Below are 26,827 nucleotides of genomic sequence, written 5' to 3' on the forward strand. Positions count from 1 at the left end.
CGGCAGCGCAGAGCAGAGCTCACACACACTATCACACACACACACACTCATACAGCTGTTCAGCGCTAAGGGAACTCACCGGAGAGTACAGCTGAGGTAAATTTGATGCAGCTTTGAGTAGAGATTATACAACACAGCAGTTGTAAAAAAAAGTTAGATGGCTTAAAAGATGTATGCTTACTCTCTGTCATTCTGTCAAAGTAGATGATCTTGTTCAGTTCAGTGTTTGACTTAAGTTTGTGATGTTTTGTTGAGTTCCATAATTACAAGCCTTGATTTCATTGTTACTATCTTGTTTATAGCGGCGTTTTTGCACAGGACATCACATTTGTCCAGTGGTGGGGGAATTACTCAGACCTTATAGTAAAAGTAGAAGTACCAGAGTGTAAGAATACTATACAATAGTAATTACAAGTAAAAGTGCTATCCAAATGTTACTCAAGTAAAAGTACAAAAGTATTGACATCAAAATACACTTAAAGTACCAAAAGAAAAAGTACTCATTGGCCCATTTCAGAATAATATATATTATATGTTTTGATTATAATTATTGATCATTAAAGTGTTATCAAAGCTGGTAAAGGTGCAGCTAGTTTTAATGACTTTGTATACTGCAGGGTAGCTTGTGAATTTACTCCAGGTGGAATTAAAGTCTGATTTAAGCGTTGATTATATTTCACATCATTAATCCATATCTGCAAACTAACTAAAGGTAGGCTATTTAATTAATGTAGTAGAGTAAAAGTACATGAAGAACAAAGTAGCAAGACATTGAAATACTCAAGTAAAGTACAAGTCTCTCAAAGTGTCTTGTACTTAAGTACTGTACTTGATGTACATAGTTACTTTACACCACTGCATTGTCTCGTTGGCTGGTGGGAACTTCGAAGAGTTCGACAGCTGTCCACAAGCTAAAGGTCAAGTCTTTTCCCTTTTGTGCTTTCAGACAGTGAGACATCTGTACCGGCAAACTTTCACCTCCTAACCTCTATCCTGCAGCCAAACCCTGACTGAAGCATCGCATTCTCCAGACGATCTGACTGTTAGACGTGAGATCTCAGACTGAGAGGCTGTCTGGCTACATCTGCACCGATGGAAGCCCCTACCCTGGCTGGGATGGGAGACTTGTGTTGCCCCCGGTCTTCTTCTCCAGAGGGGGAGACCGTATGTGCAGCTTTAGCCCGTTATGAGAATACTCTCCGGGACGCTATCAGGGAGATCCACGTGGATGTCAGTGCATTTAAGCTGGGCATGGAGTGTCGTCTGGAGGAGACAGCCAACCTGAGCGGGCCTCTTGGACGAGCGGTGGCTCAGCTCCAGCAGGAGAACCGGCAGCTCAGGAGTCAGCTGGAGGCTCTTACTCTACAGGTGGAGCTCCTTAGTGGGATGACATGTGACAGGAGCACCGCGCTCAACGGCCACAATCACAGTTCGAATCACAAGAACCTCCTCAGTGACATTCAGGAGAACCATCAGGAGGTAAAAGAGGTGATCTATGGGAAGGGTGAGGCTCTCCTCCACGTCCAGCCCTGTGTTCTGGGGGGCCAAGCCCAGACCAGTGGCCTCAGCAGCCAGGCGTCCACACCTTCTACCTTCTTATCCTCGCCCATCTCCAGCAGCCCTCCTGTGGGCTCCAGAGTTTCCTCCATGGTGACGGGCCCGGTGTCAAGCAGCAGCCCCTCCACTGCCCGCTTCTCCAGCCGAGCCACATTTGCAGTTTCAAGCAAGACTAATGTGAGTACTGTATGTTTGTAGAGAAGAGATGGCACATCATTCTATTATTTTTCGTTGCCACAATTAACAATTTCACCCATCAGAGTTTGACATGTGTCTGCATTGATTTTAGATTTAATGGTATTTAACACTACTGATTATATAAAGTTATATAAATCTTCGATAAAAAGGTTCTTCTGTTTGGTTACATTACTTCTTTCAAATTTGTATTCCTTTTACTTTTTTTTACAATTGTAACTCTACCTCTTTATCCATTAGGGCCTAGTTACAGCTATTCACTTCAAAATTGATACACTACTAATTTTTTTGTTTACCTATTACGAACATTTATGGATGTCTTTTAGCAAACCTTTTAAACCATTTATTCATTAAATGTAGCTAATTATTTCAAATATTAATCTATGACTCTTAGCCAAGTTAACTGTTTATTTATTACCTCTAGCTTTCTATTCCAAATATTTTTCCATTGTTTTTAGCCAAATGTTTGTCGGTATCTACTGACCTTAATTAAAAACCAGCTATCAATGGATATAAATCCTCTTTTTGTTGTGTACAGTGACATTTAAACTTTGAATTTAACCCATCATAGCATTAGGATACTGCTACAGAGCGGTGTGAGTCGTAACTGGCTACTGCCACCAACTGAGCTAATGACATCCGGGCATTCAGTTTGTTATCTTTTTATTTTTCCTCTTGGCAAAGTATCTAGTGGAGCATACACCACCAACTCTACTCAAGTTTTGAACTATACAGGAGCATGCGCATTCGAAACACTCACTAAGAGACAAATATAAGAAAGTGTACGCCAACGCGGCAGATTACAACATTTGAGTTAGATCTTTCAACACATGTTCAGGTGCAATAGTCAGACTCAATATGTGCATATATTCACATTTGTTTAGCTGTTTCTTTTTATGTATCCTGTCAACTGCAGAATACCCCCTGAGGTACCCAGGATACAAATTATTGCTTTACATGGACATGTCTCTAGAATTCCAAGACAATTTGTAGTTTGTGTCCTCCTGGGCTTTTGCACACAGACACTCTTGACATATTTGACCCACCACTTCACAATCCAGTGCCAGATACATTTTTCACATGGATGGAAATATAATATATACCAGCAAAGGAGGTAATCCAGTAATTATGATGTAATTTTTCTTGGTTGGGAAAGGGCCAATGTGGTCAAATAGGCAGAATGTGAGTTGGACTGGAGCAGTGTTGCGTTGGCTGTGTGGATCTGTCATACGAGGCACTGGCTGTCATTGCGGTTGCACAAAGGCCCTCCACCGGGATGCTTAAGGATTTATGAAGAGCAGTAACATGAGTCGACTAGGCTCCTGGGAGGTGAGGTTAGTGTGGTCTTGTGGTTTTCAGACCTGAGTCAATTATGTGAAATAAGCACCGTGAAATGTAGGGTCTGGTTAGTCATTATTGCTGTCGTCCTGTGCAAATCATGTGGGTCCAGGTTTGGAATATTTTATGTTTTAGCCTAACCTGAACAATTACAAGATTCTGGTTTGAAGAGATTCCAACCAATTGTTTGGTTCCTAAACGTTTCTGAATAAATTCAAAAACTGAGGGTTTGAGTTGAAAAAAAGCCAGATTTGAAATTTCTTGGAAAGCTGATACAAAGCATGTTTGTGTCACAATTGTTTTCATGTTGTGTCTGTGCCTGAGTAAGATCATACTCAATTACAGCACTGATGGCCCGTGTCTCTGTTGTATGGCTCAGTGGTGTCAAAGTTACTATCAGGGTTCAAATTTCACTGTCACCTTGGGATGCATGTTCATGGAAGTGTGTCCTGTGGAGTTGGACTTGTAACTCTTCTAGGATTCCTGAGCTGTAATAGTTGCATAGTTGAATTTGTTTCTGCCCTTGGCTTGCCTTGCTTCTGATGAAACCAAAAAGAAAATCTCTTGGCTTCCATCCATCCTTTGGTTGCTGCATCACTCATTCCTTCCTGATCCTGTTTATAGGGTTTTCAGAACAGAAAGGACATTTTGTCCAAAGTACCTAAATATTTATATATATATATATATATATATTTATTTTGCTTTTACATTTGTATGCTTGAGCGTGTTTCAGTCATAACCCAGCCCAATAATACATTTCAGAAATTGTGACATGAAGGCAAATGTAACCAATCTCTGCATTAATTGCAAGAACGTTGAAGCAATTTTAAGATAAGATAAGATCAAATATACTTTTATTGAACCCAGTTTGGGAAATTATTTTTTTCACAGCAGCATCTAGACAAGATCTTGCATATTTTTTCAGACACAGGAGCTATTGATAACTTTTCAACGTCGTTGTTTCCAGTTGGATTGTCGCCGCCGCTGATGTCGCAAACGTCAACAAGATCGCGCATCGTTTTTCTTCGCAATGTGTTCTGGAACTCCTGTTATGTAGCAACATTTCTTCAAGACCAAACATTTTGCAGACAAAGATCCACATCTACACAGATACAACTGAGACCCACACAGCTTTTTAAGAATCACATGCACACATTATGCAAATATCTGTTGGTCGTGTATCTGTAATTACGAAACTATGCAGTGGATACAACAGAGGAATTTTATCTTCTGTGAAATCATGTGGTCAGAGCGAATCAACACAAGGGCACCTTTGTTTCTGCCTGTGTCTGCCGTGGGAGATCCCCCACTGTCAGCCAAACACAGCGCTGCAGAAACACACAGTTAAAACTTGAGACAAAAATACACTGTCAAATTATGTACGAGTGCACAAAGGTTCACATGTATATGCTGCCTCCTACGGTATGGAAATGAGCTTAATTTCATTTTATTGACCCACTTTCAGTAGTCAGATCTTAATAAAACTTGCAGATCACTCTTCCTGCTATGATCCTCAACCGTCTGTGAAGTGGAGACAGTACATAAAGTTCAGCTGACTGTTCAAACAGGCCTGATTGACATGATACACGTACATTAACGCACACACAGCGACACATTGCAGGTATTTGTATTGGCTGGAATCCAAGCTAAATCCATCTGAGCCAGAGAGATGTGTTCCAGCCTGCTCTCCAGCTGTTACAGTGCAACTTCACCTGACCCATCTAAGCTGCCATACACACCTGCACACAAACCTTAAAACACACCTGCAGCACATTAGCATGACCTCGTTCATATGGAAATCACACCTGTAGCATCAGTAAATCATGAATATTTAATATTATTTCTTTATATCTCTGCCAGGCTTGGAGAGATAATGCGCTTGTGCTCATATTTGTGTATCTTACTGTGCATTTATCATACAGTAAGTGTTCAGCAGCTGCTTCAATGCTTAAAGGTCCCATGTCATGCTTTTCCGGTTATTACCCGTCCCCTTGTGTGTTATGAAGGTTGTTATGCATGTAAACGGTCTGCAGAGTCACAAACCCTCAAAGTACACCCTGTAGCGAGTAAAACTCTAACACAGAAAAGACCTGTCTATGCTGCCCCAGAACGCCTCGTTGGAGATTTCTCTTTTTCTTCCTGGGTACAGTGACGTGCCCATACCCAAATGGACCAATCCGTGGAGCTCCTCACACACACACACTCTCTCTGCGGCGAAACTGTGACGCGCTGGGGGGGGGCGGGTGCTAGTGGAGCCTCGCAGCGGCAAAACTGTGGCGCGCTTACACTGTAGGTGCACCGCGTTTGGGGGTGCGGGTGCTAGTGGAGCCTCGCAGATGGGGGTGCTGCAGCCCCCACAGCATCCCCTCCTTCCCGCGTCCATTCGCAATGTCTCGCTGTCTCGCAGACCCCACGCAGCAAGCAGGAAATGAACCCAGCTCACACTGTCCGCTCCTCGCGAGCCGCGCAACGTCCCGCCAACACGGCACCCGGACCCCACGCAGCATTCTTATCTATTTGTCATTACTGGTGTCATTTTCTGGTTGCTAACGCCATTGTAACACATAATCACTGATGTTCCGCTGTAACGGTGGTGATGGTGAGTGGGCGAGCTGACCAATCAGAGCACAGTGGGCTCATAGGGAGGGGGGGGGCAGGAGCTCCAACAAGCCGTTTAGGACAGAGAGTGAATACACATACTATATAGAGATGCTGTATGAGAAACCAATGTGAGTATGGAAAATTGCACAATGTAAATCTATTCTAGTAGACCTCAACAATGGAATTATGATCAGTAGAAATGGCCATGACATGGGACCTTTAAGGCATATTTCAACTCAGTCTCACGGCATTTCGTGTTATAGTCACGAAATTAATTGAATCTATTGATTCGTGTTCACCAACACGATTTTCGCGTTTTTTTCGTGTCACACAGAACGATTGTAAAAGCAATGTATTTCTATTGGTAGTATGTTTCGTGCCTGCACCACGTCTTTTTGTCCGGTCGGGTCTTGGAAGACCAGAAGCGGTGTGGTTCATAAAAACATTTTCTTACTCAATATCTTACCCTAAGCCTAACCCTATCCCTTTTATTTTAAATTGTATAATGTCTGAGTTTTTTTGCCGTCCACGAGGAAAAGAAATGGGTTAAAGAGCCTCAGAATACTGAAATCTGTATTTTTCGTCATCTTTTTTTCCTTCGAATTTGTTATTATTTGGTGCAGGCACGAAACATACTACCAATAGAAATACATTGCTTCTAAAATCGTTCTGTGTCAGAATACTGAAATCTGTATTTTATTTCCTTCTAATTTGTTATTATTTACATTGCTTTTAAAATATTTCAGTTTGACACGAAAAAAATGGCGAAATCGTGTTGGTGAACACGAATCAATAGATTAATTTCGTGACTATAACACGAAATGCCGTGAGACTGTGTTGCATATTTGGCAATCGGCTAGGCTAAACCTTCTATAAGCTACATGTGTAGCTTTTTCATTTTTGTAAAACTTACATCCATAAAAAGTTAGGTCTCATTTTGAACTGGAGCATCGGCATATTCATTCTATATATTATTTGTTCAACAGTTGGAGCTAAGGAGGATAATAACAGTGTTAGCTTTAGCTGCTAGCCAGTTTTCTATGATTTCTTATGATTGTAGATAGCACAACATGATACAAATAAATCCCCTTTGTTCTTCTCTCTCTTCAAATAAGGTATCAAATCAAACATTTGGTCCAATTTCATCTGCTCATATGTAGGTTTATTCAAGCTCATTCGGTTTTTATGGACAAAAACCCTGATAAACAGCAATATTTTGTCAATGTTGTCATAATTTGCTGCTTCCGTTTCACTTTTCTGATTCAGTACATTGGAATTTGCGTATAAATTCTTGAATGGAAACCCAGCTGTGTGTGTGATAGTGTGTGTGTGTGTGTGTGTTTCCATCTGGAGGGTTTTTGAGGTCTGTGAAGAGGCAGCTGTGTGCCTCTTTTCTGTCCTATAATGGTTCTGGGCAACAGGAATTAGTCAAGATTAGGTTTAGGGCAAAGAGCTAAGCCTCCTCAACAATGTTTTGTCTTCCTCCTGACACACACACACACACACACACACACACACACATACACATACACATACACATACACATACACACACACACACACACACACAAGACTGCAGACAAAATGTTGCCAATTACAGTGGCAAAGTAGCCATCTCAATGATCCATTGTGTGGCTTCTTGTGCTTCATTGGGAATACATTGAGTGGAAGGATTACAGAATCGACCCTCCTCTCTGACTCATTCCTCTACGTCTCCTACCCGCACCCTTGACTCAACTCCACAAATGTTTAACTAGGGGCTGACAGTTTGTGCAGATATGACACATTCTTGTGATTGGTTGAGGCATTGGCAATCGGTTCTGATTAATTAATGTTCAGGCAGTAAGCTATATACTTCTTATAGTAGAAACTGTAAACCTAAAACAAACTTAATATAATGTCCACTTAAAAGGTTCTTTCAAAATGTTCATCATCTCACACTATCTTGTTCAGCGGCTCGGTTGTTATCAGATGATCTAAGGTGGTTACTTTGGTCATGTGATAACAGGTGGTCATATGCCGGTATAGAGAGTAAAACTCTAACCCAATAAATGTATCTTTAGGTAAATTGGGACTGCACAGATTTGACATGTCTGAGAAAATGGATAGATGTCAAAGCGATATTATTAGATCAACGTGATTGCTCAGCACTACTACTACAAACTGACTACAAACGGAAACCAGAACACGTCCAATACCAACATATTGTCAACTTTATAATGGAAAGTCTCTGATACAAATTAAGTTGTGGAGTATGAAAGATTTGGGGATTTGCCAACACTGAGTTGCATTTTGAGAAATGTAGGATTCTTGTGTATTTACGAGCTTAACAGAGACTAAGAGTAATTTGTCGACCTCTTTTGCTTGACTTTGAACATTCTTAATTGTCTCTTGTGAATCTTAAGAAAATGTCATACTTAAGTGCATGTTTAAGATTGCTTGTGAGAAAAAAATACTATTATTTGAAATTTCACACAATTACGATGACATTTCTTTATCTCTCCGTTTCATATACTGTCACAAAAACACTTAATTTTCCTTCTTTCCTAAAAATACCTTGCCAAACCACACCTGTACCACTCAAGGCTCCAATGGTGCAGCAGAGCTTTAGATAGTACATTCCTCTTTCAACGCATGTGTGTGTTCATACGCAAATGATCAGATTAGCTCTGACAGGACAGAGGTTTATCTACTGTTCGTTATCAATTCACTGACACTAAGTGTGCCTGATTTATAGCTCAGTTCAGCACTTGCATCACATGTTACGTAAGAGGGGATTTCTTTAAAAAAAGGTCAGGCTTTATGGATGTCATATACATTTCCTCATAATTTAGTGATTTAACTCCAGTAAATTGTTACTATGATCCTTTTGAGGTTTTCCTACGGTCATCCCTTTGGGACAAACTGAGGAGGCGTTTTTAGTTGGTGGTGGCTGAAACACAAAATTAAAACAGTTTCTTGCCAAAAGTAACATGATTTATGGGTAGTGTGGTTTAAATTTGACAAACATCTGTACTCACAACACCACTGCTGCGAGACAGAAGCTACCCATTCTCTCTACTCTCGTCTTTGAAACAATTGTTGCCAAAAGTGGAAAGTTATTTGCCAGAAATTATATATTGACGTTCAAACTCGGAATATCATCTCAAGATGCCATTTCACCAAATTCCTTAATGTTATCTTCACTATCTACAATCTTCACCAGGATGCAAAAGAAAAAACACAAGCAGCCCAAGCACATGGTTTATCCGTAGCCACCTTAGCTTAACAGATGGTTTTGTTTTTGAGGAGGTGCACAGCTCCCGTCAGGGCTAGGAAACGTAGATTAACCCCCTAAACACAAGAGTATAAAGCCAACTGTACACTGCTAAATTTAGGCTAGTAATGAGCGATTCATAACTTCAGAAATCTTGCTCGGAACCACACCCATCTTCATAATCAGCCTTTATTTGATCTCAACTACACATTTGTAAAGGTTCTTGGATGCATCTTGCATGGTTATGTCTATGTTTGTAGACAGAAATACAACCACCTGGAAAAGTACCACTAGCTTGCTAGCTAACATCAGCTAAACCTACAAGCTAGCTGCACCCCCATGAAAAATATCTTACAATTAATAAGCCAATAACACTCACCTGCCAATCTTCTTTCCTTTTACAGAATGACACATCTTTAGAAATGTGACTAGGCTATTATCATGATAGATTAATGAAATTGATAAACTGTGTGGGCGATAAGTGCTCTATATCTAGACAGAGATATTGTGGTTGAGATCCACAACATTACTGCAAGGTTGAGATTGGATCGAGCTGCTCTTGCTTGAAAATGGTTATCGACATAATCAGTCATTACCTCATAAACTTCGATATAATCACACTTCTTTTGCATCCAGTGGAGTACTGCTGGCCATTAGCAATCATTTACATTTGAGACACATCTGCATTACTTTCACTTTTGAGACCCAGGGTTGGCAGCCTGGTCTAGATCCAGCAAGTCACTTTTACTGATAATTAAATAAGTGAAAGTGTGTTTGATTCTGTGTGTAAGCTCCGAAGTACGAAGGTTTTTAGAGGGCGTGGTTTAGTTTTGTTTATCCCCATGACGAAGACATTTGACATTTACACACTGTCTGGAGACACCCCCGGCTTAGCCAGCTGACTGTATCAGGCACGGTGACGTACAACTGCTAAAATCTGTGTACACAGATACTGGAAGTACTTATCCATCTATCCGTCCATCCAAGAACTCCTCCCTGGCTCTGTGGCCCCTTCCTCACCCTTTTACCCCTCCCCCAATCTCCCTCACAGGCCTCAGCTGCATTTTAAGGCTGGATTCCTGGCACCAACCCCCCTATGTGGCTATTAATACAGCAACACAGAAAACAGAGCGTCAAACACTCATAAACATTTATATTGTTTACTAAAATACAGGCTGACTTAAGAATCATAACTTTGATTTAAAACCCGTAGTATTTCAAAATCAGCTCTACACTTTCCATCTGACAGCCTGTTATTAATTTGGATGAATTATTTGACAATGCAACTACAAATTACTAAAACCATTTTGAATTCTGGTTTGGCAATACTTATTCTGATAAAGACATATTTTAAGTTAGAAGTTTAAATAGATTTGGAATGATGTAGAAAGAAATTGAAAACATGGCACAAATGCAGTGAAGTGTGTGTGTGTGTGTGTGTGTGTGTGTGTGTGTGTGTGTGTGTGTGTGTGTGTGTGTGTGTGTGTGTGTGTGTGTGTGTGTGTGTGTGTGTGTGTGTGTGTGTGTGTGTGTGTGTGTGTGTGTGTGTGTGTGTACACATGCTGGGGGTTTAACAGAGGTATGCGGCCACTCCCTGGCTACCCCTGGCTCTCTTAATGACTTCCAGACAATAGGCCGTGTTCCCGTCATCATCTCTGTGGAAACAGGTTAATAACTGACTGGCCGGTGGGACAGTTGGCCCCTGCTGCCCTCTGGAACCAGTAAGCCTTACTGGAAGTCAACTTGAGGAGGGGGATTTTAAGGTTACCTCTGGCTTCGTCAGCTCAATCCACCATGTGAACACAAAGTCATTTAACTGCAAATCCAGTGTTTTGGATTAATGCCCAGAAGGCACTTTGAGGAGAATTGGTTTTAGAGGTTGGGTGACACCAGCGCGGGATAATATGGGAGAGCATAGGTTTCTGCTTTTGTCAGACATAATCATAACCAACACAGGAAGGTGACCCAGATAAAACTGCTACTTTGGGCATTTCTGGGGTCAGGAGGAGTATGAATATGAGCTATCTGTCTGTCAAACCTCCGAAGAGGAAATTCAAAGTGTAACGTTTCCAGATCGCCTCCTCTACTTTTTCTCTGAGGAACTGTGAATCTAAATTCTCAGGGTGGTAATATCTGGTTCTGCTGCTTCTCCATCTTTTATAGATGTGTTTATGTGCTCTGTTACTAGCCTCAGGTCCAAGTATAAACACGATTCAGGCCATGATGTCTGCAGACTGAGTAGTTTATATGATGAATGACGTTATGGAACGTCTGCTGTCTGGTGTCTGATAACTTTGAAGTGCTTATCAGTCATGAATCATCAGTTCATAATGTTTGTGTCACTCACAATCTTAGTTCGCTGACACTTTAAACACACAATACTGTACAGCTGAGGCGGATGGGAATGTCATTAGTTATGCAGGTAAATGGTCATCAACCAAAGTCCTGTACTTGCAAAAAATGCATTCATCTTAAGTGGTTCATGAATGTGCAAACCACATTTCATGGCCTATGGCTTATGTGCCTTAAACCTGCATTCTTTCTTATAGCCAGCAAGGGGCAACTCCATTGTTTACAAAGGAAAAAGTATGATTATATAAAGGTCTATGAGAAAATTACCCTACTTCTAACTTGATTTATTACCTTAGTGAACATATTCTTAATGAGTTTATAGATCAATTCTAGGTATTGAAGTCTTCTTCAATACAGAATGATGTTATGCTCAAAGCAAAGCTACCTTGTGATTGACAGGGCGGTAACTTTCTGGATTAGGTCTTGTCCGTGTTTCTGTCTAAGAACCTTAACCCTTTCATAGTGGGTTTTAACTTCAGGACTCCTGGTTGCAAAAAACATTGAAAATCAGTGATTTCGTAAACTTCTTACATACAGTCGTTCTGGACCCTAGTGGTCCACCGGCAGCCATTGGCATTGATAGCTGAAAAAGAAAATCAATCAATCGCATCATATCCATCGTATTTGAGCTGGATAAGTCTGGAACCAGATTGGAAGTACCCCAAATAGATGTGAGGGAAGAGGTGATACAGACTGTCTGTGTTCCCGGACCTCTCCCCCACCAGAGGTCAGAGTGTCAGACTCCCCCCTCCTCTGCCTCCCCCTCTTTCTGCCTCAATGCCAGGAACAGTAGGAGAGGAGGACTGTGGAAGACAAGGAGAGTCACTCTCTATTGTTAACATATTTTGGAGCAACGAGGGAGTAATAGAATGAAAAATGATATTTTCCCCTACAGCTAGCAGGACCTTTCTCTCGTAGATACTTGGCCTGAAAGAGACTGAAACCATACTGTTATTTTCCATGGTTCTTACAAATCTTTAAACAGTCAACAGCCTGATTGGACAATGGGGCCAGTTGAGCAAGTGTTACAGTATATACTGTATGTATCTATATACAGTTCATAGTATTCTGAATCCAAACTCGTCAAATATTGCAGCCTTTTGCCCCTTAAGTGTCAGTTTTGGACCTGCAGGGCCATTGTAATGGAGGAGGTCTGGTGACCAAAGGTAGACCAAAGCGACTCATCTATAAAAGTAGGAGGTTGTGTTGGACAGAAACAAACATAGGACTTTCCCCTATGAGATTGCATGTCTCATGTAAAACCAACTAATTGTTTGTGCAACTGAATTTTTAAACTTATGTACGTAACGTAGAATACTTAACATACATCACGTACATAAGGCATTTAAGTAATGTTTGTGAGGTTTATCAGCGAGTCTCATAAAATAAAGAATATGGATGAAATATTCATTATTATTTATTATTTAATTTATGATGGCAGTAGTTCAGTCTGTAGGGACTTGGCCCGTAAGGACCAAAATACGTAATGTGGACTCGTAGGTAGAGAGGTACCAGTTCACCTCCTAGGCACTTAAGCAAGGCTGAGTTCATATGCATATCAGCTATATGTTTAATGTAAATAAAACCAGAGTGAAACCCTGAATTTCCCCTCTGGGATAAATAAAAGTCTGTCGTTCTTTCTTTCTTTCTTTAAGATGAAAAAACGATACAAATGTATTCTAAAAATGTATTTTTCCTACAAAGAAACTGCATAGCCAATCAGGTTTCTTGTGAAAGGTATTTTGTCCAGGATCACAACCACGTTTGTAATCATAGTCAAGGAAAGTCCAATGAGGAAGGAGGTTGGGTTGGATATAGGTACAAACACAGGACTTTGCCGTAGCACAGGAGTTTGCTGTAGCAGGTGAAACCTTAAGTCAATGTTCAATTATTTTTAATTCATTATTAATCATAAGCTGCTAAAAAAGTCCTGGTATATCCAGGACAACATTATGGTTTCATGTTGATTGCAACGATGCCATTGTGGCCATAGAAAACACTAGAAGCAGTTGCTGTTGCTCTTGATCAAAAGAGACAAATGCACTTCCCATCCATTGTCTTTGCCACCAGTAAAGTAAGAACTGTCTCTATCTCTTACATTAAAAGAGAATGCAACAGATTGTTACATACCTCAAAATCATAAATACATTCTTGGTTTTAAGATGCACTTAAAATGGTGTCTTGTCTCCACCTGAGACTGTATCCTGCATTTAGCAGTACTGTGTTTATGAAGAGAACTTTTCTCTGTACAGTAGCTCTCACCTGCAATTATGTTTTTATATCCTCTCAGTTCAAAGGCTGCGCATATTTCCACACTAAACTCAAAGTGGTATTCCCTGCGATTTTTCGAGCAAAATAAATTGCAGGCTGCGTGGATGTATTTGAAGAACAGGTGGTTTGACTGTGTCTTTCTTCCTCCGAGAGGATTCCTCTGTAGACTCCCAAAAGGAAATTACAGACCAGTAACCTCTGTCACTAGCTGTTTCCTCTGATAGCTGAGGACAACCCAGCGGATTTCTTTAAAGAAGCATTGCGTACACCAGAAAATGCATCTGCCCTTATACTGCTGATGTTGCTGCTCTACAAACCGAACACCACTTTCTGAGTGCACTGCGTTTCCCAGCAGCCTACAGTGTATCTTTGTCAAACTGTCACCCTCCAGCGGCCGAGTCGTCCCGTCCACACCTCACCCCCACCCCGACAGGGTCTTTATGAAAGTGTCAGTGATGAAGGTGCCTCTGACAGCTAAACATTGTCCTCTGACTGAACGCCCAGCACATACCTCCTCCTGTTTGAATAGACGGGTTTCCCAGGGCACTTTGTCTCAAAGCAAACAGCCGATATTGTAGCATCTGCAAATATTCTGTTATAGACCTACATTTGTTTTTTGTTCACATTACATGTCCTAACTTCCACTGAGTTAACATTGGAAGATGAATGGGAATTGTCTTTAGTTACCTCTTTCTTATTGTTGGTTCAGTATTCCTTAAAGTGGACCTATCATGCTATATTTGAATAATATATTGTAGGGCCATACCTATATAAGGTATATTTATATGTTTTCTTTTTCAAAATACCAAACAGATCATGCATTTTAGCCATGCCTCATTTCACTCTATTTTGCTCTCCTCCACCCTGTCTTTGCATGCGCTGCAGCTGACCACGCCCCCCTGAAAAGGAGGGGGCCGAGTTACGAGCGTCATGTTACCATGCTGTTACCATGCTGTTACCATGCTGTTACCATGCTGTTACCATGCCACGGCAACCTCTCATTCCCCTGATAGGTCAGCTCCTCCGTCCTGACGTCAGAGAAATGTTCAAATCTGGATCAGTCTGTATCAGGTCCATTGCAGCCCCGTTTTTAGAGATTTGGGTATGGAGGAAAAGAGAGAGGGTTGTGTTTTCTGACACTTGGTGAGTTCCCTGGAACACCGGGGACACATATTCATGTATAAAAGACGTACAAAAGTGCATTTTGCATGATAGTTCCCCTTTAAGTTTTCAGTTTGGTTTGGTTCAGGATAACGGAAAAGCTTCTGGAGGTGGCATGATCAATTTCGTTTTCCTTTCTTAACATTTCATCCTTATCCTCTTCTTCCTTCTCTGCTCTCATGCTTTCCCACATTTCATGCTCTGTTTCACTCATTTCGTCCAAAATAATTGTATAGTTCCCCACTCATGGTGCAATGATGCACTCCAAGGAAGTATGGGAAGTATTCAGTGGAGGTAGTCAGTTCGATTGCTATCCTCCAAAACAATTCTTAGTAAAAAGAATAATGAACTACAGTCATGAAAGTCACTCTGCTTGAATAAACCAGTCAGAGGCGAGTCATTTTTGCTCCTAACCTATAGTGTTGGCATGCTAACGGTTGCTAATTGGCACTAAACAGAGTACACAGAACAACTGAGGTGGAGGAAAATGTCATAATTTACAGAGCTGACAACACATTTCACTTTGTTCTCAGGAACTGTCACTAAAAAAGCTGAAATATGTGATATTTTATCTATAAGTTATATCTAAGCTATGCTATGGCTACACAGACTTTGTGTGTCTTGGAAAATGTTGAACTCTGTCACATTTTTCCCGTTGTGTAGCATTTGTTTAAACAGAAGCAGATAGAAGTTAATATGCCCAGTGGGAAGCTTCAGAGCAGCTTCAGTATATTTACACTGGTTTACATTGCTGGCGATGGTCTTATATATCCACACTTCTCAATGTATAAATATTTGCCGTGTAGCAGCTGCTAGCCGCAATATTGACCTTTGGGTAGAACATTGCACTTGAGAGTTTCCTGGCTACGATAAAAGATCAGAGGTTGCTGATGGTCCTTTTTAGCTGGTCTTGTGCTTTGATTAAGACAATGGAGAAATGTGCATTTTTATTTCTTCATTCAATCTTATAATAAAATGGTCTCCAAATCAAATATTTAGCACATAAACAAACATAAAGAAAATGTATGAAATTGGAGGAATAAATGCAATGTTTGCCAGGAAGCAGGGGGAAAACCATACAGGACTGTTTCCATTCAATAGGAGAACCTGTTTGCTATTCTTAATTAATAACAGGTCATAATACTTAAAGTGGACCTATCATGCTATATTTGAATAATATATTGTAGGGCCATACCTATATAAAATATGTCTGTGAAGTTTTTTTTTCAAAATACCAAACAGATCATGCATTTTAGCCATGCCTCATTTCGCTCCATTTGCTCTTTTCCAGCCCTGTTTTTGCAAGGGCTGATTCTGTGAGAAGTCTTCATTTTGCATGATATGTCCCCTTTAAAGTATAAATTAGTCTTTGTTTCCTTTTTCACTGAGTCAGAGATGGAAACACATCTTACTCATAAGTCAGTAACACAGAGAGAAAATATTTAGATCAGACTTAGAGAATGGATCATTGGATAAGATGAATCTCACTTGCCTTTCAGGGTTTCCGTATAGTGCGGAGTAAATCCAACAAATAGCTGTTGATGTTTGTATGCATACTCATGAGGCTGTGGTGCCAAAGTGTTTGTGTACTTGTGTTGTTGTAAGCCACATATGTGCAGCAATGTCCTGGCTGCAGCATGTCCTCAGGTCCCTGGGCAGTACTGTGCCACGTTAAGTGTCGAGCACCAGTGTGTTCTGCCAGTAAGACCTCCAGATACCAGAGAGTTTACAGGACCCTCAGCAGCTCCGCTATCACGTTTCCCACTCCGACATCTGACGATCTGAGTACTTAAGCTGGGAAAGCTCCCCTCTCCAAAGCCAGACATTGTGCAATTTGTCTCCCTCCTCCTGCTGGATGGCCAGCTGTTTCCACCTCACTCCCCCAGACCCTCTGCCTCATTTCCCATCATGCAATATACAACTTCTCCCCTCTGCCTTGCTCACCTTCTCATACATAATGTCCTCACTTTTTCCCTTATTCCCCTCTAGGTGTGTCACCCCTCGCTCTTTATAAAGTGACGACCCCCCCACACACACACTCTTCTTGCCTTGCTTTAACACACACTCCCCACATGCATTCCTATATGGTGAGCTCAGTGAAAAACACAGACACGTTTACACACTTTCCTGAAATGTGCACAGCATGCAATCTCACAGCTAGAGCAGTATATTGTTTTTTTTCTGCCTGCATGTATATGTGAGACAGGAGGGGATACAGTCGTGGTGTTAGGTTTCAGACTTGCTAGAGACGTTATCTTCTGGCTGGTAATAAAAACCCAAATTGTTTTCTTCACTTCCTAACAGATTTATTTACGCAAATTCCAAAACGTTTTCCTAGTACCCTTATCTGTAGTGGTATCCAGCCAAGCAGAAAAAAACGTTTGGGTTTTCTTTTTCATTTCATTTTAAACCTTTATTTATCCAGGTGTATCCCATTGAGATCATTGATCTCTTTTTCAAGGGAGACCTCTTTGTAGAGGTTTGAGATATCCTTCTACTTTTTGAGCCTATATGAATGATGCCTTTTAGCATCTTTAAGCTTATTTTTTTTGTTTTTAGGGCCTGCAGCATCACTGATTTGATTAATCTCCCTTAAAAGTGTTGATCTAGAAACAGCTTTTTTAAGGGAAAAAGCTCTGATAAACCCACTTTCTTCAAAAGGCCAAAACTAAAAACTTTATTTCAGCAAGTGTACACAAAACCTACTGTTGCTAACGTTGCTCTGTTTTTAGATGTAGATGTTTCTGACAGCAGGGACACGCTGACCAGATGCTGCTACTCTGCCTCCAAACATGCTGACGTTATGCAAACACAGAGCTGCATGCAGGGTGAAATAATGTGTTTGGGTCAAACACAGCACTCAAATCAGCCTCGGCTATTTACTTCCACAGTGATAGCCAAGTTTGGGTCACAAGCAGCTGTTAAGAGTTATTAGTCGCCAAAAGGGTAAGAAAAAGGGTGAATTACGTCTCCTGAAAGCCTCTTTCATTTTCTGTGAGTCCAACACAGATACAATGTGACATGTGGTTTGATACTGACATGGAGAAAACGTGCATAGCTATCAGCGTTGCACTAGTGACCCGAGAAGTGTTGTTCCGTGCCAAAGGGGCCGACTATAAACACATTGAGCTATATCTATCGTTCTGACAGGGCCACATGGAAAGTGACAGCTTGACCCACAACCGATGTGGGTCAGCAGCACCATGTGGTTGAGAGTGTGAGATAGAGGTATCTGCTCAGGAAAGTGATTAGCTGTTTCCATGAAGCTGATTGTGTTTGGAGAAGGGGGGGGGGGGGGCATCGCTGCAGGAATACAGATACAGGAAATAGACGGCTCTGCCGCTGAGACACAGAACCTTCTGGTGCCTTTCATGTCTTCAACCAACTTATTTATCTGGCAGACTTTGAAGTACGGAGGTTGTGTCATGCCTCTGCAATTTGTTTGTTGGATTTGTTTTGTCTGAAGTCCTGTCAAAAAAGCCCATATGTCGTCCAAAAAGTCCAGAACCTGAAAAGAGTGAAATGGTCCAACAATGACTCAATGAGCATCGGACATCTGGAATTATTTCTTTGTTCAAACCAGAGCAACATGATGCCCTGACTCTGAGATCAAAACACAACTTTTTTGTTTATGACAGAATATCCACAGTATTACAGGGGCAACCAGGACAATTATAAAAAATAAGGTTTGGCAATCATTCAACTCAGTGCAACCACAGTGATTATTCCACCTGGTTCTTATTAAAAAGCTTTCTTTCACGACGAATGTTTTTAACTTACTGCAGTTAAAACCCTCCACAAACAACCCTCTTACTAGTAAAGGTCAAACATGAATTAATTTGCCTTTTTGAAACCATGAAGGGTGCTAGTGTTGTTTTTCACTCTGATTCTATGTGTTTCAGAGTATTGAGCGAGAGGAGCCCATAGAGGTGGACCCCACCCCAACACATGCTGGACTGGAGAATGGACACGCTGCTACCACAGGTAACTACGTCACCTGCCGATTTTACACATGAAAGTCAAGCTTTGTGAAGTCTGGAAAAACAACCCTGATGATGTCATAAGGGATAATGGTAAGGTGAGGTGTTTGGCGCTTGACTCATACCGTTCTGAACTCAGAGTGTTTGTGTCCCCTGTCTTAATGGAAGTTAAATTCCAAATAACTGACTAACTTTATATTTGTTAGTAGAGTTAATAGGGATGATTAAGGCTTATTTCTTTCTTATAATTGCATGACATTGGAGAAGTCACCCCAAGAAGGATTCAAAGATAGATTATTATAAAACTAAAACACGTGGTCGCACAACGCAACAGAGCAGTGTGAAATACTCACGTGATTTCATCTATTGATGTGTGGTCACGCACACGAGTTTCCCTTTTTTTCTGTGTTTCACAGAACGGTTTTTAAAACAATGTATTCAATTAGAAGTATCTTTCATGCCAACCCGGTCTCACGGCAGTTGTAGACCATTTATAGTAAACAACAAATGTATCATAAAACATAACAGTAAAGTTTCCTGTAGTGCATTTTTCTTTTGCATTTGAATCATAACGAATTTTTACGGCAAGAAATGGGGCGAAGCCTGCGAGCTAGTTCAGGCAGTCAACTCGAGCACCAATGATACATTAACACGTGACGCACCTCGTCCCTCTTACAACCAACCAAACACATTCTCCTAAACATGCTGCTCTATGTAAGCTGCCAGGTCTTCCTGCCCCTGCCTCGCTCATGCTGCTGCTGCCACTGCTGTGTTCACTTGCATTGCTGCGTTCATGTTCATGTTCCTGCTGCTGTGTTTCATGTTGCTGCTGCTCGCCTGCCCCACCACCACCCCAGCTCCACCCCAGCTTCCACCTGTAGGCTCGGGGGATATTTATCTAATCATCACTCAATGTTCTTTGTAAATCTGTGGACTGATGAGGCCCGAGCCTAGACGCCAAACTCAAACTATATGCTGCTTATAATAAACATATTAAGAAACACGTGAGTTGACAGAACTAAAACAATTGGGATTTTTGTGAGGGAAATTCTGGTGATAATTATCTGTTGGTTGGTTATTCGGAATGGTAGACATAAAAGAGTGGTGGAGTAATGAGTCTTAAAACCAGGAAATTAGTTAGCATTTAACCACTTCCGGTTCTCTTGTCTTGAAGTCATCGTTTTTTAATGTGTTTGCAGTCAAATCCTGAAATAAGGTCTGCTCTTAAGCTTAAGAAATGTTCCCGTTTTGTTCTACGATATAAAAAACCTCCGTAATACCCCACTCAGGAATCTCCGAAGCTTCTATGTGTCATATAAACTGTGGTTGCAAATAAGTGACTAAATAGACTATTTGTTTTATCCTACCAGAACCGTTAGAGTTGCTACACGGAAAAGTCTCTCCCCCGAATAACTTCCCACACGAGCACACGGCCCCTGTCGCCATGAGGATGCCCCACCTCCCCATCACCGCTACAACCAAGACGGCAGAAATGAAGGGCCCCGACTCTCCCAGCAGCCCTTCTGCTTCTCGTTCCTCTCCAGTCTCTGATGACTCACCTACTGGCCAATCAGCTGCTAGCACTAACTGGATCCAACCAATAGAGGAGTTTCCAATTCAACCAGGTGGGTCATGGTCTCAGTTCTAACTCTAACTACTCAATGGACAGATGAAAGATTTTACCATCTATACTGTTATGCCATCGTAATTTTGCCTTTTCTTCGTGGCTGTTAGTATCTTCTACGTTGACCCCCACACCTATCAGAGCACTGGGATCTCCCCGCCTTCAAGGTGAGACAAGCTTTAAGACACACGTGCTACCCTCTTTGACACAATATCATGGATATCATTTACTGACTTGTTGTCTTTTGCAGAGAAAGCTAATTCCGTCCCAGCAAAGTCTGTCACCTACTCAGGACTTGTGCAGCATGACAGGTGAGTGAAAGGTGACTCATGAAACTTTTAGGGTAGGTAAAATGTGTTTGTCTGACCCTTCTGTGCTCCCGTCCTGCAGAGACGGTGATGTAAGCAGTGACAGATCCTTTGGTCAGGTAGGAGAGAGGAGGCGGGAGCTTGTGAGGTCTCAGACTCTGCCACGTAACATTGGTGCCCAGGCCCGTCGATCTATCTTCGAAAGGCTCGACTCTGAAGCCAATAACAGGTACAAGCAAAGTGCATTTGTGTCATGTTGACAATTATGGTCGATTTCTTAGCATTGAAACTCTCTCATGTATACTTTCTCTGTGTCTACTTTTGTACAGTCGCCCCAAACCAGTAGACTCTAAACCTAAACTGAAGCGGTCTCAGAGTTTTGGGGTATCCAGCGCCAGCAGCATCAAGCAGATCCTTCTTGAGTGGTGCCGATCCAAGACCATAGGCTACCAGGTAAATGTATAGACTGTACACAAGAAGTACATGCAGCCACTGTGATGTGACCCATTGATCTGACGATAAAAGTTTGGAAGTGTCAAGTTTGGCATTTTGGCTCTCTTTATATCAGTTTATTGGAGCTAGAAGTTAATATATTTTGATGAGTGGGTGGAATAGAAAATGCTAGGCTATCAGCTAGCTTGCTTAAATAGCAAGATACATCGATAATTCATTTCTACTGCAATCACAGGGGCAGCAGGTGAACACTATCAGACAATCAGGCACAGAAGGGAAAACACAGAAAGTAAAAACAGGACGAGACACAGGAAGAAAATAAAATTGTAAACTAAAGCACAAAAACTAAGATCATGACAAATAATTGTTTCGCAATAATGCAACTTATACATATAAAAGATAAGATTTGACATATCAGTGATGGATTGCCTAAATACAATTATTAGGTTTTTTTGGATAAATTAGAAGTTTGATATCAAACTCAGGTTGTTAAGTTTGTTAGTACATTTATACTGGACATTTCAAATATATATTTACTACACTTCTGTTTACATTCAGTTTAGTAATTTGCGATTACTGCCTAATTTGAATAACTTTATTTAAGTTATTTCATCCATTATTGTATCTTACATAATATTTTTTATTTTACTTGCATTATCTTAGTTTTCTATTTTCTATATATAATGAGCATTGTTGGTGGAAACCTGACACTTAAGATTTTCCTGGCGAACGACTTTGTTTCTGTGCATGTGATTAAAAAAAAAACTTGAACCTGCCTCAGGTCCTTAAGGTTAAGCTAGGCTAAACGCTCTCGGCTCCACATCCTTACTTACTGGACAGCCAACAAAGCAAATTACAATTTTTCCCATAATGTTGAACAATTCCTTAAACAGGGGCACACAATTATACTAGAAAAATACTAGAAAACATGCTGAAAGATATAAAATAACCAAAACAGCTAAAGTGTTGTAAATGAGCCCAACTCCAGTCTGTTTTTCATATAACTTTAACCTGTTAGCACACATTGCGGTAGTGCTAACGTGCTAATTATCTTCCTCTCAACCGTAGAGGTGTAGGGAAGTGAGGCTCCTTCAAAATATTGGGGTGTGTGTGTGTGTTTTAGGGGATAAGGGTTAAAATAGTCTCAGTCATGGTTGAGAACGCCGACACATTGCTGCACTCTGGTACCCTTTCCTTCGCAGCAGCCTGTGCCAGCCGCTCCATGTGGCTTAGGTTATAGTCAAGCCAGGCAAAGCCAAGACTCTTATTAACTGGGAGCACACACACGAAAGAGAGAGGGGATGATGACTTGACAAGTTGCGATTTATTTCAAAGCAAACTCCAGACTTATAAAGGGCAGCCTTTGAAATGACATGATTTCAAAAGCATGTAACAGAACCAAAAGCAGGAGAGCAGATGAAGTGGAGGGGAAGAAGTCTGTTCTGTTCATTAGAACTATGGGCTAGACAGTGAATGGGGAGATGTTTTTAAAAAGTAACAATGACAGTTACTTTTTTACCTCCTTCACTGCTTTTCTCTACGCACACAAAATTCCCCCACTGCCACAACATCACCAAATCTGCCTTTTCTCTGTTCCTCTTTAGAACATCGAAATCCAGAACTTCTCGTCCAGCTGGAGCGATGGGATGGCTTTCTGTGCTTTGGTCCACTCGTTCTTCCCCACTGAGTTTGACTACACCTCTTTGTTGCCTGCCAACCGCAAACACAACTTTGAACTGGCCTTTGGAACTGCCGAGTGAGTGATGGTGATATCAGAATAACCTTTTAGGGGTCACTCTGATATGATGGAAATTAGGCATTTTAATTAATTAGATATTCATTGTACAAGTATGCTGATTAAGGTTAGCATTAAGAGCTAACACTAAAACATGGTGACATCTGATCATATGTGAGACAGTGCTGTTTCAGAGGCTTTTAACATTAACTAGACATAACATACACTCGGCTGGAGCACACACACACATACCCGCAGCCTGGCTGTGGGTCTGTGTGTGTGCTCGGACCGGGCCCGGGCCGGGCCTCGCCGTGTCCGGGCTGAGAAATCCGCGGAGCTGCAGCTGAGAAAAATAAGGCTGGCTGAGTGTGTGTGTGTGAGGAGCTCCGCGGATTGGTCCATTTGGACCAATTGGTCTTTTTGGATCGTCGTTACGTCACTTGGTTCCCGGAAGAAAAAAATGGAAAAAGAAAATCTCCAACGAGGCGTTCTGGGGCAGCATAGACACGTCTTTTCTGTGTTAGAGTTTTACTCGCTACAGGGTGTACTTTGAGGGTTTGTGACTCTGCAGACCGTTTACATGCAGAAAAACCTTCATAACACACAAGGGGACGGGTAATAACCAGAAAAGCATGACATGGGACCTTTAACACCGCTGATATTGATTTTTTACTTTCAGTCTGTTAGATTTGGAGTTTGATAAAAATATTTTACCTTACAAATAGGCCTATATATTTTTATAACAGAAATAAACATTGTTTTGCAATATATTAACCTACTAATTATTATATTGAAATTCAAGAATAAAGTATTGGCAAAATAGCAGTTTATTTTCTTATTAAAAAGTTTTCCTTTTTTGTTTTCAATTAAATGCTGCGAAAAACACAGCATGCAGTCTTAGCTGGGACATAGTTAGCCTAGCTTAGCTTAAAGATCAGAAACAGGAAGGAAATAACTTACTTAATCTAAAGTGTAAAGATACACATTTCAACACATCATGAGTTCTGTAAAAAACACAATTTGTAACAATTCTTGAGAGTTATGTAGCGTAATCACTCTTACACATTTATTTACATGCTAACTGCTTCCCCCTGCTTCCTTTCTTTAAGCTAGGCTAGCCACATCCGGGCTGCTGCTTACTTAACAAGCACACATGAGGTATCAATCTTCTCATGTAACTCTCCAGAAGAAACCAAGCATTACCCAAATTGTTAAATTATTCCTTTAAAGCCTCAGTAGAAATTGAGCTACCATGAACTCATTGGTTTCATTATACAACAGCAAAACACATTTTTGTTGGTAGAAAGTCAGTTGTGGTTTATACATTTCGCTGAAACAGCCTTGAAGTTTTTATTTGGCTTGACTGCACCAACAATGCAATACTTAACTTTATTGTGGTTTTTGTGCCTCTTAATGGGTTTTCTTTGTTGCTTTTGTTTTATAGACCTCTTTATGCCAGAACATTTTATATGGTGATGCTTTTGCTTTGACTTGTTTGGTGAAAGGTGTGCTGACTCTCTTGCTTATGGTTTCCACAAAGAGATACTATATGGCCATGTACACATTGTACTGTATCACGGCTTAAAGAATGCCACTCCATTTAAGACTGTGTTATTCTATGGCCGAAAACACTGCTGCAGAATTAAGCTGATTTGACTGAAAAACAATATTCACTTGCTCACAGAATCAATCCTTTATCTATAGTGGCAGCTTTACATTTGACCCCTAAAGACTTAAAGGGCTCTAGATGTAGATGAATTATTACGGTATATATTTTATACTTAAAGTTCTCAAAACATGTTTGTGAGGGTGTAAAGGGATAGTGTTTTTATCAGTACTGTCCAAGACACAATATTAGATGCAGAAAAGCGTCTCGACTGATACATCAGGATGATATTGGCTGTTTTCTTATATTGGTATATTCATCATATGATCATCTGTCACATCATGTAGGAGCTGAAACTATAGAAAATAGAAAACAAATCATATCAATTCTTATAGGTGAACAAACATTATCCATTGTCTGTTCTTTGTCATTGTAAAGTGGCTACATTTTCACTTTAAAACTGCTGATTTCAATATGTCATCTTGTGTTTTAGCTAATTGTGATATTTCAACAATTTCATGACCTTTTGTGCACCTATCAATAGACCAAAGAAAGCTTAAATTGAGTCTGTGGCGTCATAGAAGTGCCATAAAAAGAAAGGAATAGAGAGGAAAAAATAAAAGAATCAAGAAGTAAAATTTAGAAATGTAGAAATATAATTAGAGACAATAAAAAATAACATTTATTTCCACATTTAATCTATTACATTTTCTAAAATTATTTGAATGTAAATGAGTTACTGTTTTTCCTTTATTTTATTTTTGCTTTTTGCTTTTGCCATCCTCTCTGTCTGTGACTCCAGGTTGAAGGCCGGCTGCGACCGTCTGATCGAGGTGGACGACATGATGATCATGGGTCGTAAACCGGACCCCATGTGCGTCTTCACCTACGTCCAGTCCCTCTACAACCACCTGCGCAAGTTTGAGTGAAGCTCCAAAGCATCTAGCTTCAGACTTGACCTTTTAAAACCTCTTATTCTTTCTATTTACCAAACTTTGAGCAGCTGGCATGGTGGAGCACTTTGGAAAGACTACACTGCCCCCCGGTGGTGGAGTGATGAACTTTACTCCACATGCTGCAGGAAAAGTCATCACAGCTCACTTCACAGAGGCACAGTGGATTGACTCATGGGATAATACTGTATGTGCTGTGATAGTAACTGTTTGTCTGGTTTGGTTTGTCAACAGTTTTGACAGTGTGTATGTGCTTGTGTGTGTTTACTTGAGAAGATACAAAAAGTGCAAATATATTCTGTGTTGTATAAATCTTTATATTCACGCACGTGTTTGAATGTGGCCATATTAACCTTCATATTGCTGGATTTATGTTTCAAAAAAGTAACTGTATACCTAAAGTGTTTGCGATGAAGCGCTGGGGCATAAAAAAGTATATGTTGCTGACTGATATTTACATTCACATATGATGTGATACTCTGCGATTGAGATGAGGATGAGACATGGAAAAATAACTGTTTGAAACCTACATTGTGTTCATTACTTGGCATCAAATAAACAAGTATCTGTATTTTAATAAAAAGATTGGTTGTGGCCCAGTGCAAGGTTAGTGGTTGGAGCCCCAAACCCTACTGGGTATACTATACATTTGGAAAGAATATGATTTTATATGATTTAAGTGTTTTTTCCTTGTGTCACGATATTAACAACTTTACTATTATACAGTGTAGTGATACTGAAACAAGCTTTTGAATAATTTTGGTGATTTGGTGAAAACATTCAATAACTTTATTGTTATTATAAGTTTTTGAATGCAGTGTTGTGCTTTCAAAATTACGCCACACATCACTTGTCTCCTGCTGGCTGCACTAAAACATTTATTGTAAAGAATTATGATTTTGAAACGTTTTGGTGAATTTTTTGTTGAGGAAAACTTTTAATAACTTCAGTTATAGTTTCCCATCAAAGTACTGACCCGGCCCGACCCTGCTTAGCTTCTAGGACACATTGAGTGAGCTTTGATCCAGTGCCATTGGCCTCAAACATCTTTGTAGCCTTGTATTCTGTGAACACAACTAAATCAAAGTTTTAACAACATCTTTGTTACGATATTTTCTTGGCTCTCAACACTCCTACGGCGGATATACAATCTATCAATTTCATTGTGTTTTGTATTATTTCCCTTCCTCTCAAAAGTTCCACTTCTGAAATGTTTTAACAAATGTAGGCCTACTTGTGTCTTTAACAATATCTTTGCTATTATAATTCCTTTCCCAGGCAGTCCCCAATCCAAGCATTGAAACAGCCTGACAGTGTTACAATATCAGACGAGATAAGGGTTATTGAAAGTGTTTCAAGATCATAAGCAAAAAGTAAAATGAAATGCCAAAAATGGGTGTTTTAAACACAATTCTTTTATTCCATCCCCCGCTTCTTT

At 40.5% G+C, this 26,827-nt stretch overlaps 1 protein-coding gene across 2 annotated transcripts; it reads left to right on the forward strand.

Moving 5' to 3' along the window:
• On the forward strand, nt 1-26,827 carry smtnl (smoothelin, like). Of its 2 annotated transcripts, none has more exons than XM_034112933.1 (10): nt 1-96; nt 947-1,734; nt 18,633-18,714; nt 20,081-20,335; nt 20,445-20,501; nt 20,585-20,645; nt 20,725-20,871; nt 20,972-21,095; nt 22,700-22,851; nt 25,239-26,827. In XM_034112933.1, the coding sequence occupies exons 2-10, from the start codon at nt 1,093-1,095 to the stop codon at nt 25,363-25,365; spliced, it is 1,647 nt and encodes a 548-aa protein (XP_033968824.1). In that variant the 5' UTR covers nt 1-96; nt 947-1,092; the 3' UTR covers nt 25,366-26,827. The 2 variants fall into 2 exon arrangements, with proteins under 2 accessions (XP_033968824.1, XP_033968826.1); XM_034112935.1 differs by having other exon boundaries at nt 7-96; nt 1,000-1,734.

Source organism: Trematomus bernacchii, unplaced genomic scaffold, assembly GCF_902827165.1.
Source record: "Trematomus bernacchii unplaced genomic scaffold, fTreBer1.1, whole genome shotgun sequence".
In the NCBI taxonomy this organism is placed as follows: Eukaryota; Metazoa; Chordata; class Actinopteri; order Perciformes; family Nototheniidae; genus Trematomus; species Trematomus bernacchii.